Source organism: Oncorhynchus tshawytscha, linkage group LG01, assembly GCF_018296145.1.
Source record: "Oncorhynchus tshawytscha isolate Ot180627B linkage group LG01, Otsh_v2.0, whole genome shotgun sequence".
NCBI lineage: Eukaryota > Metazoa > Chordata > Actinopteri > Salmoniformes > Salmonidae > Oncorhynchus > Oncorhynchus tshawytscha.
Genome location: NC_056429.1, coordinates 42,776,592 through 42,798,746, shown reverse-complemented (window position 1 = coordinate 42,798,746; position 22,155 = coordinate 42,776,592). Strand labels below are relative to the sequence as shown.

The 22,155-nt window shown below is 42.8% G+C and overlaps 1 protein-coding gene across 2 annotated transcripts in view; it reads left to right on the top strand.

Moving 5' to 3' along the window:
• The first annotated feature begins 1,016 nt into the window (after window positions 1–1,016).
• Window positions 1,017–22,155, top strand: part of LOC112250921 (protein Niban 1) — a 78,541-nt gene continuing 57,402 nt past the window's right edge. Inside the window, exons 1-8 of one of the 2 annotated variants that reach the window (XM_024421490.2) lie at window positions 1,017–1,288; window positions 14,885–15,015; window positions 15,143–15,271; window positions 15,454–15,574; window positions 19,338–19,502; window positions 20,071–20,186; window positions 20,670–20,774; window positions 20,865–21,027. In XM_024421490.2, coding sequence (XP_024277258.1) covers window positions 1,234–1,288; window positions 14,885–15,015; window positions 15,143–15,271; window positions 15,454–15,574; window positions 19,338–19,502; window positions 20,071–20,186; window positions 20,670–20,774; window positions 20,865–21,027 — 985 coding nt within the window. In that variant the 5' untranslated portion in view covers window positions 1,017–1,233. The remainder of the gene's footprint in view (window positions 1,289–14,884; window positions 15,016–15,142; window positions 15,272–15,453; window positions 15,575–19,337; window positions 19,503–20,070; window positions 20,187–20,669; window positions 20,775–20,864; window positions 21,028–22,155) is intronic. The other variant, XM_024421479.1, reaches the window with a different exon arrangement.

Sequence of the window (22,155 nt, the reverse complement as noted above, 5' to 3'; positions counted from 1 at the left end):
TGTTTTGTGTGTTTGCACCTTACAGGACTGTTTCGTTCACTCTCTTTGTTGTTTTGTTATTCAGTGTTCAGTTGATTTATTAAATATTAACATGGACACATATCACGCTGCACATTGGTCCGATCTTGACTACTCTTCCTAAGATGACGAGTAGAACCGTTACATTGTCGAGATTGACATAGTTTATTTATTGTAGTGTTGAAAACCCAGACCATGATAATGAAGTGCCCGAAGTAGGTGTTTTGTTTATTGGTTGTGTGATGCATTTGCACAGAAACCTGTTGGTGGAAAATTTGTTTCATATATTTTATACAATTACAAATGTGGCATCAACATTTTGAAAATCTGTTCCCCCTAGCTGATCATTGTCTGCAACCAGCTCTGGTCGTGAAGTAATGAAAACAGGCAGGGCGAGTGAGCCCATCTGTTGAGGTCGGCTAACTCTGAACCTTCAGGCCGTAGCCCTGCCTGGCATCAATTGTGCCACAATAGCACGTTGCAAAGCTGATATCAACGTTTAAAAACGTAGGGTCGTTACATTTGTTATTTGTGGTCGTAAACATTATATTGAGTTCATTATATGAGGGGGAGGGTGATCAATTCATTTTACAGTACAAGGGGAGGGTCATGTGAAAATATTGTTCAAGTTGGGGAGGGGGGTGATATTGTTTTATGACAGCTTGAGTTGGACAAGCCCCAACTGGTCTTAAACATTATATTGAGTAAATGTTATGAGGGGGAACCTGTTCAATTCATTTTTACAGTACAAGGGGAAGGTCATGTGAAAACATTTTTCAATTGTGGGGAGGGGGGTGATATTGTTTTATGACAGCTTGAGTTGGACAAGCTCCCCCCTAAATGAAAGATTGATTGAGGATGCCTGCTCCCATTTTGTGGGAATCGGCTGTTTGGTGTCTTGTATTTTCCATACCAGACTGAGGTTATTATTTTGCCTCCTGGCGTGAAGCAATACGAATCTACATCTTTAGGGGCCGATGAATAAACGAGATGATGAACGAGAACGAGGAAGTCGCGCTTGTGGGATGGGGAGTTCACAATAACAGCTGAAATGTCCACTCAATCCACGCCGCCTGTCATTGAATGACAGTCACTGAGCGGAAGACAGAGAGGCGTCTCCACCGTGCGGCGCCACGATTGATGCGACACAGTACACCTGAGGAGTGGACTGATACCTGCGGAGAGTAGACTCTTCTCCAAAACCAGCTCGCCAACATGGGATTATCACCTTCTAGTCTCCTAGATGAACATGGATCCAACTACATACGAGGTAAAGGAACACTTTTCCAAAATGATTATATGTGCTCATACTTTGTCTGCTCCAGACGCGGTTGCGTGGTAGCCTGTACCTGCGAGAGTGACAAGATTAGGCAACTCTGATTTCCGCTGACAAATTTTACAAACCAATTGATTGAACTTTTTTTTTATTTCACACCGTCTTCAATATTTTGTTCCACTGTCGCATAGGCTGCTACCCACTGGGCAAAGACATGAGTATAACGTCTAGTTTTGTTTTAGGTTCATTTGGTTGAGTTGTTTTTGGATTTAGGTTAAACTGGGTGTAAAAAAAAAAAAAATCCGAAATTCCCTTATGTTAATGACTTTTGCAAATCCAATCAGTTTTCCACAGGGGGTTGAAATGACTTGGAAACAATGTTGATTAAACCAGTTTTTGCCCAGTAGTTAGCTTGATTTGGTCTTTGTGAGTGGAACTGTTTTTTCTATTCATCATATCTTTTCACCTGATATGCTTGGTCAAGAAAATACAGATACAGTGCCTTCGGAAAGTATTCAAACCCCTTGACTTTTCCCAGATTTTGTTGTTTTACAGCCTTATTCGACGATTGATTAACAAACAAAAAAGCATCACCCATCTACACACAATACCCCATAATGACAAAGCGAAAACAGGTTTTTAGATTTTTTAAAATTAAAAATATAAAACATAAATACCTTATTTACATAAGTATTCAGACCCTTTGCTTTGAGCTCCGAAATTGAGCTCAGGTGCATCCTGTTTCCATTGATCATCCATGAGATGTTTCTACAACTTGATTGGAATCCACCTGTGGTAAATTCAATTGATTGGACATGATTTGGAAAGGCACACACCTGTCTATATAAGGTTGACAGTGCATGTCAGAGCATAAACCAAGCCATGAGGTTGAAGGAATTGTCCGTAGAGCTACGAGGCAGGATTGTGTCGAGGCACAGATCTGGGGAAGGGTAAAAAACATTTCTACTGCATTGAAGGTCCCCAGGAACTCCATCATTCTTAAATGGAACAACAAAGACTCTTCCTAGAGCTGGCCGCCCGGCCAAACTTAGCAATCGGGGGAGAAGGGCTTTGATCAGGGAGGTGACCAAGAACTGATGGTCACTCTGACAGAGCCCTAGAGTTTCTCTGTTGAGATGGGAGAACCTTCCAGAAGGACAACAATCTCTGCAGCACTCCACCAAATCAGGCCTTTATGGTAGAGGGGCCCAGACAGAAGCGACTACTCAGTAAAAGGCACATGACAGCCCGCTTGGAGTTTGCAAAAAAAGGCATCTAAAGAAACAAGATTCTGCTTCAGAGCACTCAGGTCCTCAGACTGGGGCGAAGGTTCACCTTCCAACAGGACAACGACCCTAAGCACACAGCCAAGACAACACAGGAGTGGCTTCGGGACAAGTCTCAATGTCCTTGAGTGGCCAAGCCAGAGCCCGGACTTGAACCCGATCGAACGATCTGGAGACCTAAAAAAAACAACTGTGCAGCAATGCGCCCCATCCAACCTGGGAGAGCTTGAGAGGGTCTGCAGAGAAGAATGGGAAAAACTCCCCAAATACAGGTGTGCCAAGCTTGTAGCGTCATACCCACAAGCAAATTAAGAAGGAAAGTTATTTTAACAAGGCACACTTGTTAATTGAAATGCATGAAGGTGGTTGAGAGAATGCCAAGAGTGTGCAAAGCTGTCATTAAGGCAAAGGGTGGCTACTTTGAAGAATCTAAAATTTAAAATATATTGATTTGTTCAACACTGTTTGATGATTCCATATGTGTTATTTAATAGTTTTGATGTCTTCACTATTATTCTACAGTGTAGAAAATAGTAAAAATAAAGAAAAACCATGGAATGAGTAGGTGTGTCAACTTTTGATTGGTACTGTATGTTTGACTAGCACTTGATGATCCTACTATGTAGAAAGATCAAATCACCAATTGCTTGGTCAATGTCATCTGAGAAAGATCAAAAGTTCAAAATCTGCAGGAGGCGTGGATGGTCACTGGTGTGATGTGATGTGGCTGTAGGACACATCATGCTACATCACTAGCCTGAGACAGACTGGGGATGTGGAGAGAACAGCAAATAAACATACATCGGAGCATAGGAGAATGTCATGGGAATTATAGAGTAGCTTCATGGAACCTTCCTGAAATAACCTTTTGGAGTTTCACCCTAGTCCTGGTTCTGCTGTTTGTCTGTATCTGGCAGGGCTTTATCAAGTCAGGTCACCCCTTCTAGCCGTGCAGGCAGCTGAAAAGTGAGAAGCAGTCAAAAAGGTTCCTGAACCTGTTTTACCTTTCTCTCTTCAGGTTACCATGGTGTCTATTGAGAAACTTATGGGTGGGGACTGTGGACAAAGGATTATTATCTCTCTCATTCATTGTTTGTGTGTGTGTGTGTGTGTTAGCAGGTGCTAATGGACAGTGCTTGTGGATGTTAAGCTTTGACCATGTCATTCTCTACCATAAACAACGATCTGAAATGAATAATGATAGAGATTTGCATAATTGTACATTAATAGTGATGTGCCGATATGACATTTTTGGTCGATACTGATATCCAATATTTTCCTCCCCCCCCCAAAACGATACCGATAACCGATATTTAAAATTTTACCTGCCTTTTAAGCATTCTAGTACAGTTAAATAGTTTGTATGTCCCCATTACCAGTAAAATGTCATCAAAAACTCTTTCTTTCACTAACTTGCTGTGTTTTATTGTGCATTTGTTCAGTCGTTTCATTCTCAACCAGGATTTCATCATACATGTCAAGCAGTGAAGTTTCAGCTCTGTCTGTCCGTGGCCTCCCTTCCTCGGTGTGCATTGTCACTGTGTCCGATTCCATCTTGTCCAGCTGTGTATGTAACATTTCACATAAACCATGTTTCTTGTCTGCATCGAAGTAGAGGCCCTTGTACATAGCATCGAGGATGGTGGCGACACAGTAAAGAGAGAATGCCACCGAATCGCTTGTGCACAGTCTGTTGGCAGTTTTGCTGAGCGATTCAATGCCATGACGGAGGGTATCACGTCGGCTGCAGGCGCAGTTGGTGAGTTTATTTCTCGAGTCAGTTGTTTGAATGGAGCTAGCTAGTGTGTTCATGTTTCAAACATGTTCTCAAATGCCATTGAAATGTCAGCAGCAGTATGACAAGCAGCACATTCATGAGCATGCAATACGACTTTCCTCAGTACGAAATACTCGACGAGCCACTGTGCTGTCAGACTCTGCATGCTCATGGGGCTGATATTGCTGGTCCAAATTGTCAGTCATGAAGCTAATAGCAGTTACTGTGTAACTCCGGTAGGACAACATCTGAAAAATAGCGCACTTGGTAGTGTGTACCGGTGCTCGACCAGTCGGTGAAAGCCAACATCACCCACAACAAAGAACAGTTGATTGTCAAGGGCAATGAATTCCATTATCTTGGCGTTAATGGATTTTGCCTTTGAGTCGTCTCGCTGAAATTTTCTTACTCTTTCAAATGACTGCTCGACTTGTTGACTGCTCAATCCACACAGCAGACATTGTGGGCTAGGTTAGGAATGCTGTGTTGCATGTGTAGAGCCAAATTTTACGTGGCGTCATTATGTCATGTACCTACGTTATATAGGTATACACGTCAGCTTTGACATCGGTTTTGCACATCGGCGTTAAACTAGATCGACATCGGGCCGATTCCGATATGTTAACCGATATATCGTGCATCCCTACAAATTGATGCTAAAGATTCCTTTACATATATGATATGACAAAGAAAAAAGGTCTGATGAAAATATGTGAGTTAAGTCCGTCACGGATCTTTGGATCAGGGTTTCCCAAACTCAGTCATGGGTGAACAGGGAGTACAGGAGGGGGCTGAGCACGCACCCTTGTGGGGCCCCAGTGTTGAGGGTCAGTGAGGTGGAGATGTTGTTTCCTACCTTCTCCACCTGGGGGCTGCCTGTCAGAAAGTCCAGGACCCAATTGCACAGGGCGGGGTTGAGGCCCACGGCCTCCAACTTGATGATGAGCTCGGAGGGTGCTATGGTGTTGAATGCTGAGCTGTAGTCAATGAACAGCATTCTTACATAGGTATTCCTCTTGTCCAGATGGAATAGGGCAGTGTGATGGCAATTGCATCGTCTGTGAACCTGTTAGGGCGATATGCAAACTGAAGTGGGTCTAGGGTGGCCGGTAAGGTGGCGGTGATATGATCCTTGACTAGTCTCTCAAAGCACTTCATGATGACAGAAGTGAGTGCTACGGGGCAGTAGTCATTTAGTTCAGTTATCTTTGCCTTCTTGGGTACAGGAAAAATGGTGGCCATCTTGAAGCATGTGGGAACAGCAGACTGGTGTAGAGAGCGATTGAATATGTCTGTAAACACACCAGCCAGCTGGTCTGCACATGCTCTGAGTACACGGCCAGGGATGCCGTCTGGGGCAGCAGCCTTGCAAGGGTTAACATATTTAAATATTTTACTCACGTCAGCCATGGAAAAGGAGAGGCGCAGTTCTTGTTAGTTTGCCGCGACAGTGGCACTGTGTTATTTTCAAATTGGGCAAAAAGAGTTTAGCTTGTCTGGAAGACGTCGGTGTTCGTGACATGGCTGGTTTTGTTTTAGTAGTCCGTGATTTCCTGTAGACCCTGCCACATACGTCTCGTGTCTGAGCCGTTGAATTGCGACTCCTTTGTCCCTGTACTGGCATTTCGCTTGTTTAATTGCCTTGCTGAGAGAATAACTACACTGTTTATATTCAGCCATATTCCCAGACCTCTTTCCATAGTTAAATGCGGTGGTTCGCGCTTTCAGTTTTGAGCGAATGCCGCAATCCATTCACAGTTTCTGGTTAGGGTAGATTTTAATAGTCACAGTGGGTACAACATCTCCAATGAAATTCCTTATACATTTTCTCAAATTTGCTTTGTTAAAATCCCCAGCTACAATAAATGCAGCCTCGGGATATATGGTTTCCAGGTTACATAGAGTCCAGTGGAGTTCCTTGAGGGCCATTTTGGTGTCTGCTTGAGGGGGAATGTACACAGCTGTGATGATAACTGACGAGAATTCTCTTGGAAGGTTATATGGTTGGCATTTGATTGTGAGGAATTCTGGGTCGGGTGAACAGAAGGACTCGAGTTCCTGTATGTTGTTATGATTACACCATGAGTCGTTAATCATGAAGCATACACCCCCGTACTTCCTCTTCCCAGAGAGGTGTTTATCTCTGTCGGCGCGATGCATGGAGAAGCCCGGTGGCTGTACCGATTCCAACAACATATCCCGAGAGAGCCATGTTTCCGTGAATCAGAGAATGTTACGATCTCTGATGTCTCTCTGGAAGGCAACCTTTGCTTGAATTTTGTCTACCTTGTTGTCAAGAGACTGGACATTGACAAGTAGTATATTCAGGAGCATTTGGCTATGTGTACGTCTACGGAGCCTGACCAGGAGGCCTTTCCGTCTGCCCCTTCTGCAGCGCCATTGTCTTGGGTCTGCTTCTGGGATTAGGTCCATTGTCCTCGGTGGTGGTCCAAACAGAGGATCTGCTTTGGGAAAGTCTTATTCCTGGTCGTACCGTTGGTAAGTTGATGTCGCTCTTATATCCAAAAGTTCTTCCTGGCTGTATGTAATAAGAATTAAGATTTCCTGGGGTAACGATGGAAGAAATAATACATAAAAAACAGTTTCCTATGGACTCGAAGCGAGGCAACCATCTCTGTCGGCACCACCTCACAAGTGACAGGCCAATATCGTCACTCATCAGACTATTTTTGATTTAATCTTGTCTTTACATACACTAAATAATATATGTGTGACATTTATTTTGATTTAGAATGGACCATTATCATGCACCTGTTTCGAAACAGGGGCAGGGGAAAAAAATGCATGTCATCTATTCACTTAAATAGCGAATGGAGGACGCTATCCCCGTGGTTCATTTTCATGCCAGCCAGGTAGGCTAAACTAATGTTATAAAGATAAGCAATGTGCTTAATATTAGGAAAGTTAATAAATATATTATGCCTAGCCTATAGAAAGCTGATGGGATCATTCTCATTTTAATAGAAGCAATCACTTTGTTTTCTCTCGCAATTGCATAGCCTATAGAAATGTTGCGCAACATGAGCTCATGGGCTCTCATTAAGTGTTTGATTCGATTTTTGATTACATTTGCAATGATGTCAGAGTGATTAGAGGGATAATAGAGTGCTGAGTACCAGGCAGTTAGCAAGACTGGTAGGATACCAATGACCATCAGCAACATCAGAGCATAGAGGAGCCTTATTACCACAACTAAATGGTCACGTGGAATTTGACTGCCTTCGTGACCTCCTGTGTGGCGGTTATAAGTAACAGCCCTAGGCACTAGGCAACAGCCCTAGGCACACTACGTCATTTCAACATGGATAATTGGGTAATATATGTTGAAAGAGAAAAACCCTTGAATGAGAAGGTGTGTCCAAACTTTTGACTGGTACTGTACATTTAGGTGCAAGTGACCAAATCCATTTGAGATTCTGCACAGTAGTTTTAAGGGTACAAATTCAACATATTTTATGCAAAGTTTGTCTGTTGAAATTTGGTTACCCTGATGACATAGTCCTGTGTTTGAAATTTCACCCTCAAAACAGGTGATTACTTTTTTTCAAATCCAATGTGTTTTCCAGCAAGATTCCATGTCACAATACGTTGACAAATTACATTGAAACAATGCTGATTCAACCAGTTTGTGCCCCGTAGGTTGTGACCCCTTGAGCAAGAGAGAGAGTGAGAGTCAGAGTGAGAGAGAGCGAGAGCCAAAGAGACAGAGACTGGATGACCTTGGGCTCAATAAAGAGAAAATGTAAAGCTTCCAAAGCTCAGTGAAACCGGGAGCAGTATCACACCCCCAAAAAATGTGAGCTTAGCAGCTCAGGTATGGCTGTGGCTAGGACCAGGTGGTGTTTTTTTAAACCTATTTGTTCTCCACTATCCTGAACTACTATACATTGTCTTGCAGGTTGTAATTCTAAAGTTGTGCTGCATACAGTAGTTGTAAAGAAAAGACACTTCATGTCCACAAAAGCCCTCTTACTCAACATCCCAGGCTTTTCCTCATTGTGAGGACAAAGATGCCTATTATATTATACAGTGCAGAGATATATTTTTCATTGGGGAAATATTAGACTTGCTTCTTTCTGGCTGTCATTCAATATCAATGTTGTTACATTCTTATTACACACATGAATCCCAGCATCCCATGGCACCCTGCTATGTCATATCTACCACTGCTGAAGCCTGCAGTGAAAACATGTCACAGTCAATACATCACTTGAGGTCGCCAGTACAGCAACACTATTGGTGACTGATACTGAGCAGGTCATGACGATTAATAGAACACACCTCATCTGAGCACAGAACCCTTTTTACTGTGACAACACCTACTCCACAGAATTAGGCTGCAGAACCTCCTTTCCATAATGCAATAAATGGGGTTGCGGATGGATGATGTGACGTAGAAGTCCGTCACTGGCCGCGGGCAGCATTTGGTTCTTTAACGCACACACATATTCATCACTCCTCCCTGCGCCATTATACCATAAGTTAACAATGTGGGTCGACACACAATTTAACTTCTGTCTTGGTGCATGCATTTCACACTTGTCAATGTTCATATTTGAGAGATACAATAATTATTATACTTATCAATGTTGTGGATGAGCGCATTGTTTGTTTGTTCTGTTCCTCTCTCTCCATCTCTGTAGCTTCTGGGTATGCTGGAAAAGGACCCAAGCTAAGGGAATTGGGTTGGCTTTATAGTGCCTGTCCCAAATGGCTCATTAATGCATATGGGCATATTGAAAGATATTGTCAGTAATGATGTAATGTTGTAAATGTTATGTTGTGATATTGTTTAAAACCGTGTTGCAATGTATATCCTTTAGTATGTTTAGTTCATGGAAAATGTAGGTTTGTATTGTTAATTGATTAATTAATTAGGGTTAATTGTTCTGAGGGGAGGGGCTAGCCCTACAAAAGGAGCCTCTCTCCAGTCTCTAAGGGGGATTTTTTGGATTGAGCTGTGGATGGGGCAGCATTGTTGTTAAGCTGTCCCATAAGGTAGACGTTGATGGCAGTACTGTTATTTTCTGTTCCGGAATCACTTGTAAATAAACACCTTTGCACAGAAGAACTTTTGCGGTTCCGCCATCTTTTTATTTTTATAGAGGTTAGGTTATCCAGTTTAGCCATCTGGCCTACTCTACGTGACAGATGATGTAATGGTATAGCCGGTTGAGCTTGCCCTCCTTCAACAGAACACTATTTACACACAATTGTAAACTTCCCCCCCTGTGAGCCAGCTCTGGATTGGCCAGCCTGATCGCTGGAAACTTAGTATGTAAAACCACAACTGTTTATCATTATTTTACCTTTCAAAGCTCGGCAGATATGCAAACGCTATGGGACAGGCTGGCAGCCAGCGGGGGAGTGTGTGACTAGTAGGGTTGCACATTGAGGAATATTCAGGTGGAAACTTTCCATGGGAATAAACAGAAATATGCAAATTAGAACCATTTAAATTATTTTTGCATTGGATATATTTCCATATCAAATGGAGACAAACCTACCTTAAGTAGACAATTGCAAATGATTAAATCCTTCCAATAGAAATAAATGTAGTTACGAATTTTACTTTAATGAACATTTAATGAAATCAATCATCACAGGGGATGATTGAATGATCCCTAATGATCCATCGCATCTCCCAAAAACATTTTCAGCATACATCTGTTAAATGATAGTCTATAAACTAAAGCTCTGGTTGTCTTCCTCTCAGGCTTCCATGTCTTCTCCCTGGACCTCAATGTCCACCTCTTGAACATCAGACTGGGGCCTCATCTTCACTGTCACTTTCCAACCTTGTTGAGGATAGATTGTCAGGCTCAAAGCCTCAAATTTTCCCAGATGGCCACCAATTTTTAAACCCTTGTATTGGTCAGCCTATTGCGTGCTTTGGTGTGTGTTCCCAAACAAGGACCAGTTGCGCTCTGAGGCGGCTGATGTTGGGATTTGGAGGATGGAGGCAACAGGGGAAAGAGCTTCAGATCCACAATGTCCCTTCCACCAGGTGGCTGATGAGATATATTGGCACGACTGCCATATTGCATCTCCATCCCAAAGCCCTTGTTATGCACGCCTCTTAGAGAGGGAATGCAACATCCTGCTACACTCACCTCCCCGTGGAGTGAAAGAGGTATGTGACTGTAGGTGCAGGAAAAGATAAGAGGCAGAATATATTACCGTTAACAGGGAATTTATTTCTTCACACAGTAATTTGGGGGAATAGGGGCTACCTAACTAGCACAAACTGGCACACTAGCCAAAATACAGGGGATGGGCCACCCAGGTCTTACCTAGTGTGCATAGACATAGTACATACTAGAGGTATATCTATGCCTGCAGGCCTCTCGCCTAAGCACGCCCAAGGTGCCTTCCCCCCTGGGAACTAATGAAACAGAATAATACAAACATAAAACACAGTCCTATGGCATACACAAACATCAGCAGGACCAGCTACAACATACTTTACAAAAAATTCATACAGACCAACAACAAAACACAGGACATACCAAGAAGCTCTCTCTTCCTTACAAATGAACACTGGCTTTTAAAGCTGCAGATGGAGTCGGTAATTGAAAACAGCTGTATCTCCTGACGAGAGGGTGGGGTCAGAGCTCCAATCATCAATGGGGCCAACCAATCAGCTGCTTAGGACTTCAGGAAGCCATTTCCTGAAATACACACATAAGTACATACAAACCCACAACAACACAGAAACTGGGGAACGTAACACCTTGCTTGGAAGTGTACTTCGCCATCCTGCCAAGAACATTGCCCACATCCAGGTCGAGGTGAAGAGACATGGTAGTGATGACACAATAGGCCTTGTTGATCTCTACACCAGACAGGATGCTCTTTCCAGCATACTTGGGATCCAACATGTACAGTACACTGCGGCGTCTATGGGCTTCAGGCAGAAGTCTATATGCTTTTTGATGTATTTCAGAACTGCAGTTTCCTCTGCTTGGAGCAACAGTGAAGTGGGCAGGGCAGTACAGATTTCTTCTCTTACATCTGCAAGCAGAGTCTGAACATCAGACAGGATAGTATTGTCTCCCTCAATCCGTGCAATGGTTACTGCTATAGGTTTCAGGAGTTTCAGGCTGCTTACCACTCTCTCCCAAAATACATAATCTAGGATGATCCTCTTGATGGGGCTGTCTGTATCAGCAGACTGTGATATGGCCATTTCTTGGAGACTCCTTCCACTCCAGGAGACTGTCAAACATTATGACAACACCACCCCAACGGGTGTTGCTGGGCAGCTTCACTGTGGTGCTCTTATTCTTCTCACTTTGCCCGGTGAGGTAGATTGCTGCTATAACTTGATGACCCTTCACATACCTAACCATTTCCTTGGTTCTCTTGTAGTGTATCCATTGTTTTCAGTGCCATGATGTCCTTGAGGAGCAGATTCAATGCATGAGCAGCACAGCCAATGGGTGTGATGTGAGGGTAGGACTCCTCCGTTTTAGACCAAGCAGCCTTCATGTTCGCAGCATTGTCTGTCACCAATGCAAATACCTTCTGTGGGTCAAGGTCATTGACTGCCTTCAGCTCATCTGCAATGTAGAGACCGGTGTGTCTGTTGTCCCTTGTGTCTGTGCTCTTGTAGAATACTAGTTGAGGGGTGGAGATTATGTAGTTAATTATTCCTTGCCCACGAACATTCGACCACCCATCAGAGATGATTGCAATACCGTCTGCTTTCTCTATGATTTGCTTGACCTTCACTTGAACTCTGTTGAACTCTGCATCCAACAAATGAGTCGATTAAGCATATCTGGTTGGAAGGGTCTATGCTGGGTGAAGTACATTCAGAAATCTCTTCCAATACACATTGCCTGTGAGCATCAGAGGTGAACCAGTTGCATACACAGCTCGAGTATGACATTCATCAGCAATTCTCTGACTACGTTTTTCCATTGAGTCAAAAAAACTTCTGATTCCAGGAGTACCATGAGCTGTTGCTATTGATAAGGTGTGTGATTCATCATAGAAGTAGAGGGACTTTTGTCAGAGGTTGCTTGTTGTGAGTGCTGAGGAAACTTTATGCACTTGGCCAGATGATTCTGCATATGGCACAGTATTTGCAAATGTACACAGCTTTTCCTTCCACATTAACTGCAGTGAAATGTCTCCACACATCAGATAGTGCTGTGGCATTTTCAAATCAAAGTCAAATCAAAGTTTATTTGTCACATGTGCTGAATACAACAGGTGTAGACCTTACAGTGAAATGCTTACTTACAAGTCCTAACCAAGTGCACATTTTAAGTAAAAAATAGGTATTAGGTAAACAATAGATAAGTAAAGAAATACAAAAGAAAAAGAAAACAGTGAAAATAACAGTAGTGAGGCAATATATAGTTGGTACCGGTACAGAGTCAATGTGTGGGGGCACCGGTTAGTTGGGCTAATTGAGGTAGCTGGAGCTGGAATATAGCTGCTCCTCCTGGCCACGCCGCTTGGTCCATTTGTGGTGGGTAGTTCTGTCATGAACTTCGTCAGGGAAATGACCGGACCAAGGTGCAGCGTGGTGAGCGTACATTTTACTTTATTATAAATGTCGCCAACAAAACAAACAACAAAAATGAATGTGAAGCTTACTAGGGCTATACAGGCCACTAACAAAGACAACTACCCACAACTAAGGCAAAACAGGCTGCCTAAGTATGATTCCCAATCAGATACAACAATAGACGGCTGCCTCCACACTCGGCCAAACACACAGAAATACAAAACATAGTATGCCCACCCCACATCACACCCTGACCTAACCAAATAGAGAAATAAAACAGCACTCTAAGGTCAGGGCGTGACACTGCCAATAGGTGCACTTCTTTGTGAGGCAATGGAAAACCTCTGAAAAGTTGAGTAAACTAGAAAAGGCTGTGAAACCAGTTACTTAGTAATAATAATTAGTTGAAACAACTACATTTTTTTTTACAGTGCAGGCTGCCCCAACGCCAACATTATACACACCTGGACAAGGGTGCCTCACACACACGTAGAGAGACACACCACACACACACACACCTGAGAAAACAGCCTCGCACACCTCAAACAGGTTGGCTCGAGGTAGGTCCGGGACATCCAAGTATATCAGGTTGTAAGGTTATCAAATCTAGGTAGTAAGCTTATCATTTGTTTGATACAAACAATCCTTTCATTCAGACACTAATGCTTCCATACGCACGCATACACGCACGCACGCATACACAAACAAGAATCTTGAATGAAATGGAAGCAATAGCATTACAGGTTGGGTAGGATATCCACTCCCGTAGGGGAATTTGTATACCAGAAATGATTTATTTTACTTATGTGTGTGTAAAATGTTACTGTTCTCAGATGTTTTACTAATAGATTTGAGATTTCTTTGCTAATTGCTATATATCATTTTTTTTTTCAGCTGGAATGGAATGTTCATATCCTGTATATTTGACTGATATGTGGTTGTCTCACCTAGCTATCTTAAGATGAATGCACTAACGTTGATGTTGATAAACCTAGCAGTACTACTTGTTTCTGTAAAAGTGAGGCGGGTATATACTGTAGCCTTGTGCAAAAAAAAAACTTGATTATTTGTCTCTCTAAAAGGAAACCATCAAGTGATAGATTTGAACCAAATACGTGTCTGTCATTGAATAACCCCATGTCATGATTAGATAGTGAAAAAACACCAATTTCTTTCATAAGTTTTTTAAACAATAAAATCTAATATGTCAACTTAAAAAAATATATATATATATATATTGATTCATTTGAAGTAAACCTTACGAAGCGGCCCCTTTAGAACTTTTTTCCGCTCAATTACAGTGCTATTCTTAACACGGTTACTATGAATTATCATTGCCATTACCAATTCTTCTACTAGTCACTATATTGTATTACTATTACATCTGCTACTACACACTGTACACTGAGTGTACAAGACGTTAGGAACACCTTCCTAATATTGAGTTACACTCCCCTTTTGCCCTCAGAACAGCCTCAATTCGTTGGGGCATGGACTCTACAGGGTGTCGAAAGCGTTCCACAGGGATGCTGGCCCATGTTGACTCCAATGCTTCCCACAATTGTGTCAAATTGGCTGGATGTCCTTTGGGTGGTGGACCATTCTTGATTCACGTGGGAAACTGTTGAGCATGAAAACCCCGGTAGCGTTGCAGTTCTTGACACAAACCGGTCCACCTAGCACCTACTTCCTTACCCTGTTCAAAGGCTCTTACATTTGTCCCCCCCCAAATACCCTCTGAATGGCTCACATACACAATCCATGTCTCAATTTTCTCAAGGCTTAAAAATCCTCTATTAACCTGTCTCCTCCCCTTCATCTAAACTGATTGAAGTGTATTTAAGAAGTGACATCAATAAGGGACCATAGCTTTCACGTGGATACGCTTGGTCAGTCTATGTCATAGAAAGAGCAGGTGTACTTAATGTTTTGTATATTTAGTGTATAATGCTATTTACTGTATGTTTGGGTGATGTTGTTTGTAGGTTGTGCAGAGGCAGAGTTGAAAGAGTTCGGTCCCCACTACAGGACACAGTACTCTGTGGTCTTCTTCTCCCAAGTCCAGGATGAGCTGGAGCAGCCAAAAGAGAAAATAAAACAGCTCCTCAAACAGAGGGTAAGGTGTGTGTGTTTGTGTGTGTGTTTGTGTGTGTGTTTGCGCGCGAGTGTATGTGTTCAATGGATCTCTCCATTGATTACCGCTGAGGACATGGTATCATGACATACTCTCTGTGTTGATCCAGGGTCCTCCGGAGGCGGGGGAGGTGCTGTATGAGGAACAAGTCCTTCATTTTGAAGCAACCAGGAAGTGGGAAGAGAGGTACGTGGTGGTGCGTGGCAACTACTGTCTGGAGTGCCACAACAGCTTTGAGGTGAGCAGGACACTCTTATGACACTCTTTTTAACAGCCATAAGGAGGACATTGTCATTGGGGAGACATTTTGTCTGAATAGGTGAATGAATATGCAGCATAAGAAAAATGTATACAGTATTTGAGCTAAATAAATAACAGACAAATGGAAATAGACCTCGTGCAGTGACTCCTTTCTTCCAGACCTTTGTGAAGGGTGTGCCCCCGCGCCACAAGCTGCTGCCAACAGGGGGCACAGTGCTCACCACAGAGGAGAAATACATGGCCATGGTGGACAAATGCTTCCCTGTTTCTGAAACCAACAGTGAGTATATCATGTAATAGGATGTCCTTTGTTTGCTCTCCCCAGAGCAATTGAACTTATTCCAGATGCTGACCCAAAACAACACCGGCGGAGACAAGGTACTTGAGGCGGTCTTCCGGTCTGGCTTAGGAAGCATGCTCACCACCCACCACTCCCGAGTATTTTACTCGCTAATGTCCAATCTCTGCATAATAAAACTGATGAGCTCAAGGCGAGAGTTGCTTTTCATAGAGACACCAGGGATTGTAACATACTGTGCTTCACAGAAACATGGCTCTCTAGAGATATACTGTCTTACTCTGTAAACCCAGTTGGATTCTCAGTACATCGCGCCGACAGGAACAAACATCTCTCCGGGAAGCAGAAGGGTGGAGGTATATGTTTTATGATTAATAACTTATGGTGTAACTGTGATAACACACAGGAACTCAAGTCCTTCTGTTCACCCGACCTAGAATATCTCACAATCATTTAAAAAATATATTTGACCTTTTATTTAACTAGACAAGCAAGTTAAGAACAAATTCTTATTTTCAATGACGGCCTAGGAACAGTAGGTTAAATGCCTTGTTCAGGGGCAGAACAGCAGATTTTTACCTTTCAGTTACTAGTTCAATGCTCTAACCACTAGGCTACCTGCCGACCTTACTATCTCACAAGATAATTTTTGTCAATAATAGCCACAGCGGTCTATATCCCCCGACGGCCCTTAACGAACTTCCCTGGACATTATGCAAACTAGAAACCACATATCCTGAGGCTGCATTTATTGTACATGGGGATTTTAACAAAGCAAATTTGAGAACAAGGCTACCTAAATTCTATCAACATATTGATTGTTGTACTCGTGCTGCTAAAACCCTCGACCATTGCTATACTACCTTCCAGAATGCATGTAAGGCCCGCCCAACATTCGGCAAATCGGACCACGATTCAATCTTGCTTCTCCCCCGCTTATAGGCAGAAACACCCGTGGTATGGACTATTCAACCCTGGTCTGACCAATCGGAATCCGAGCTTCAAGATTGTTTTGTTCACATGGACTGGGATATGTTCAGAGTAGCTTCAGAAAAGAATATTGACACATAAACTCATTCATCATATCGGTATATCACGAAGTGCATAGGACATGTTGTATCCACTGTGACAATTCAAACCTACCCAAAACTGAATGTGTGAACCACCGCATTTAACCAGGGCAAGAAGACTAGGAATATGGAAGAATACAAACAGTGTAGTTATTCCCTCCGCAAAGCAATCAAGCAGGCTAAACGTCGGTATAAGGACAAAGTTGAGTCTCAGTGAACACCTTCATCGCTCGCTTTGAGGATAATACAGTGCCACCGACAGAGCCCGCTATCAATGACTGTGGGATGACCACTTCAATTCAAGACATTTGTGGAGTGGTTGAAAAACGAGTTTTAATGACTGCAACCTAAGTGTATGTAAACTTCCGAATTCAACTGTATATACTGTACTGTATTCTATACTACACCACTGACTGTTAAACAGCCATCTCCAGCACATCAGAGGTTACTGCCTAAAGACATACATTAGGAATCACTGGCCACTTTACTGTACTCTATACTATGCCACTGTATCTTAGTCCAATGATGCTCTGACATACATTACTTTTCAAAGCTTTGGATCACTTAGTAATGTCCTAGTAAGGACGAGTAAAATACTCGGGAGTGGTGCGTGGTGTGCACGATTCCTAAGTCAGACCAGCTAGTCGCGATGCTGCCATCTCCGTCTGCACCATCCTCCGATGCAGGTCATCTGATGCAGCACTCCATCACTCTCCTTCTTTGTCAAATAGCCCTTACACAGCCTGGATGTGTGTTTTGAGTTATTGTCCTGTTGAAAAACAAATGATAGTCCCAATAAGCACAAACTAGATGGGATGGCGTATCACTGCAGAATGCTGTTGTAGCCATGCTCGTCAAGTGTGCCTTGAATTCCACATAAATCACCTACAGTGTCAGCAGCAAAGCACCCCAACACCATAACACCTACTCCTCCATGCTTCACGGTGGGAACCACACATGCGGAGATCATCCGTTCACCTTCTCTGTGTCTCACAAAGACACAGCGGTTGGAACCAAAAATCTCAAATTTGTACTCATCAGACCAAAGACCGCTTTCCACCTGTCAAATGTCCATTGCTCTTGTTTCTTGGCCCAAGCAAGTCTCTTCTTATTATTGGTGTCCTTTAGTAGTGGTTTCTTTGCATCAATTTCAACAATGAAGGCCTGGTTCATACAGTCTCCTCTGAACAGTTGATGTTGAGATGTGTCTGTTACTTGAACTCTGTGCAGCATTTATTTGGGCTGCAATCTGGGGTGCAGTTTATTGACGATTTCTGAGGCTGGTAACTCTAATGAACTTATCCTCTGCAGCAGAAGTAACTCTGGTTCTTCCTTTCCTGTGGCGGTCCTCATGAGAGCCAGTTTCATCATAGTGCTTGATGGTTTTTGCGACTTCACTTGAAGAAACTTTCAAAGTTCTTGACATTTTCCGTATTGACTGACCATCATGTCATAATGTAATGATGGACTGTCATTTCTCTTTGCTTATTTGAGCTGCTCTTGCCATAATATGGACTTGGTATCTTACCAAATAGGGACATTTTCCGTATACCAACCCTACCTTGTCACCACACAACTGATTGGCTCAAACGCATTAAGAAGGAAAGAAATTCCACAAATTAACTATTAACAAGGCACACCTGTTAATTGAAATGCATTCCAGGTGACTACCTCATGAAGTTGGTTGAGAGAATGCCAAGAGTGTGCAAAGCTGTCATCAAGGCAAAGGGTGGCTACTTTGAAGAATCTCAAATGTAAAATATATTTGGATTTGTTTAACACTTTTTTGGTTACAACATTCCATATGTGTTATTTCATAGTTTTGATGTCTTCACTATTATTCTACAATGTAGAAAATAGTCAAAATAAAGAAAAACCCTTGAATGAGTAGGTGGGTGTGTGTGTGAGTATGAATGTGTAGGGTGTGTAACTTAAGCCATATCTGTTGCTACACAACATTGCGCACTCACAATGATAATCCCTTCTCGCAGACAGTCTCTATGTAGGGTTTGCTTGGTTTCCTACTTGTCTAGTGAAATGTCAATGCAAATACCCTGGAAACAAACATTCTGGCCTAAAACCTGTTCAATCCTGCCTACAGGGACACAGAAGCGTAGGGAAACCAGTCTTTATATCCGGACTGATAATACCATTCCATCCACTGAGCACTGATACATGCTGTCTCTCTGTGTTGGCAGATTCTTTCATTTAGTTTCTGTTGCCATTCCGAACACTTATTTTGAAAGTTGCCAAATTTCAGTCGAATACTTTGTTGTTCCCAACTCTCACCTCAACTGCTTTTAGATGTGTAGAGAGCACAGTGAGTGGGTGTTCGTTTTTTTTTAGTCCTTGCTACTCTGGGAGAAGCAGCATTACCTTTCCTATTACAGACGGTCATAAATGCAGATCATTGCTGTTGTTTTTATCACACTTGATCATATGTTTTCTCATGAGAGATGAATACTACCTTCAAATAGATACTTGATCATCAAATGTTTCGTCCTTTGCAATAGCCAGTGTGCTCCTCTAGAAAAACCAGGCAGGCTGGTGTGCGTGTGTGTGTGGGTGCGTGTGTCTGGGTGGGTGGGTGTATGTGTGGCCCAGCATGATGTGTGTAATAGTAATAGCCAATGTGGTATGACAAACATGATGATGTGTGTGTGTTTCCATTGCAGATGAGAATGAAAAGTTTGCCCCTCCTATAATCGGCATGCCTGGACAGTTCCCTGTGTACCTCAGGCTTCCGTACCGTAGGGATTACTACTTCTGCTTCCGACAGGATGCTCGCCAAGCTGAATTCCTCTCCATCCTCTCCGACTGCATCCGCCACCAGAACCAAGGTAACTAACCAGCCAGAACGAACGGTTACCATGGTAGCAGGTTCGCCACACCAGCACTGAAGCAAAGATGCATAGGCATAACTTTGAATAACATTTTCATGTAGGGTCTCATGAGGGAGGAGAGCAAACACAAGGCCCAGTCAGAACTAAGGCCAGGGCTGTGCTCCAATTCTCCACCATTCACTCTGAAGTGTGCAGTCACTTACCCCCCCCTCTCTTGTGTGTATGGGACATAGTGGAAACTCCCTCTAGCCCATGTTTTCAACATGTTTTGTTATTGCACACTTTGTGGAGACAAGTAGGCAATTGGAACACAGCCCAGTTCTGACTTCCTTGTTAAGACAGAGAAGCATCACACATTTCTTCCCACTCCTGTCTTCTCTCTACCTTTTCTCTCTCTTTCTTTCTCTCTCTCTCTCTCTCTACCTTTCTTTCTCTCTCTCTTTCTCTCTCTCTCTACCTTTCTCTCTCTCTCTACCTTTCTCTCTCTCTCTCTCTACCTTTCTTTCTCTCTCTACCTTTCTCTCTCTCTCTCTTTATCTTTCCACTTTCTCTCTCCTTCTCTCAGACTTCCTAAAGAAGAAGACAGTTGAGGTGCAGGCCTTCCTCAAAGCAGTCCACCTCTACAGACAGGAGAAGGGCAGCTATGACTCCTGGAAAATGCTGATTGGCAGTGATGTCAGGGTAGGTTACTGGTTCTGCTTCTATGCTTAAAACACTCACATCAGCAGATACTGATTCCCTTGACACTCTTTCTCTCTCTACCCCCCCATCCCCTGTTAGTTGATGGCAGTATAATTGGGCAATTGTGTGGTCACGGAACATTTGTGATACCAGGAAGTTAAGTTAGAGGTGCAGGAAACAACCCCTATTACTGCAAGGAGGCCGCCACTGTCCTACTGCACTCGCACACCTCCGCATTCACTTATTTGTGTGTGTGTGTCTGTTCTCACACCTATCTCATCAATGTTTTCAACGCCAAGTGTAGAGATGTTGCTCCCAGAGAGTTTTGCTCTGTAGTTTCACCATGTGTTTGCAGTATTACTCACCTGCATGTTTTTCAGGGGTAAATCAATCTGCACGTTGTCATATGATTTGGATGTTTGATATGCATGGTTCGTAAGATTTGTACAAATACATTGTATGTTTGTGTTTGTGTGTGTACAGGTACTGGCCAACCTGGTTATGGAGGAGCTGTTGCCCTCTTTGGAGAAGGACATGCTGCCTCATCTAAAAGCCAGGAAGACAGAGAGGAAGAGAGTGTGGTTCGCTGTGAGTCACGCTACCAATACTAAAGTATGATGATAATGATGCGTGTGTTTGTTTCCTTAAACCCTAACCCCTCTCTATTCTGCACCACAGACCGTAGAAGCGGCCTATATCCTGGTGCAGGAGTGTCTATTTGAGGGTATGTCTGCTCTGAAGGAGGAGTGTAGGAAGGCAGCACACCAGCAGGAGGTGCTGATACGCTCTGATATGGACCAGATCCTCAACTCCAGAACCTACCTGGAGGGAAAACTACGAGGTACCGACTAACCCTGGAGAGAGAATCAATCCAAAATCTGCCCTCATACTATACTTGTATACGGTTAGGGGTTAAATTTAGAAATCAGCAAGAGAGTTAGGGCTATGCAGCTCTCAGTCACTACAAGACAAACAGGCTGTACAAATGCAATCTGTTATTGTAATTTGTCACATGATACTGTTTTACATGAATAGATCCATATGAGTGTGAACATGGCAGGTTAACTGCATGTATTTGTGTGTACTTGTGTGTGTGTGTGTGTGTGTATATAACTATTGTCGTGTTTGGCTATGCCGGATTAAGTGATATGACATGCTATTCTATAAAATAATTTCTCCTTAGTTAATATTACCTGATTGAGCTAATCATGTAAATGTAATTAACTAGAGAGTCGGGCACCACAAAATAATATTTATAGAGCTGTTATCTTCTGAATAAACTCTTACAGACCTAGTAATATTTTACCTCAATAGCAGTCAATATTAATCGTCATCTTAATTCAGTCTCATCTGAAAGTTGTACATTCTTGGTTATCTGCACAAACCCTGGCTCACAAGTTGAATCAGCAATACAAAATTGGGTTTAATTATGTATTTACTAAATACCTAACTAATCACACAGAATTACACATAATGACATCATACCTTGATTACAAATTACGTCATAAAGGAAAATGTCCCTAGCGGGTGGAACAGATATGTCAGCTTGTTACACAAAAGAAAAGGGGCTGAGTTTGAGTGAAAGAGCGGGAAGACTGAGGAACAAAGGAAAGAAGCTGTGCTATCGTAAATACAGTATCTTATGTATTCTAAATGACCGGCCATTTAGAAAAGGAAAATGCAATAAATATTTATTCTGAGCTGCACTTCGGTAGGTTAGTGGTAGATGGAAGGCCGTGTTGCCCAACCGAGTCCTTTGAAGAATGTCTCGGGTTGTCAATTGGATACGTTGTAGTAACGTCATTGGGTGATAGACGGGATACTCTGGCTGTTCCTTCCTAACCCTCATTTGCATCTGCTGGTGCTAACTCAACGGCTAGGAGGTATCACTTCTGTAGTGAATAAGAGTTCAAAGTTCATACCATTCGCAACCAAAGCTCATGCTGATTTTGGCTTCGTTCTGTAGTTA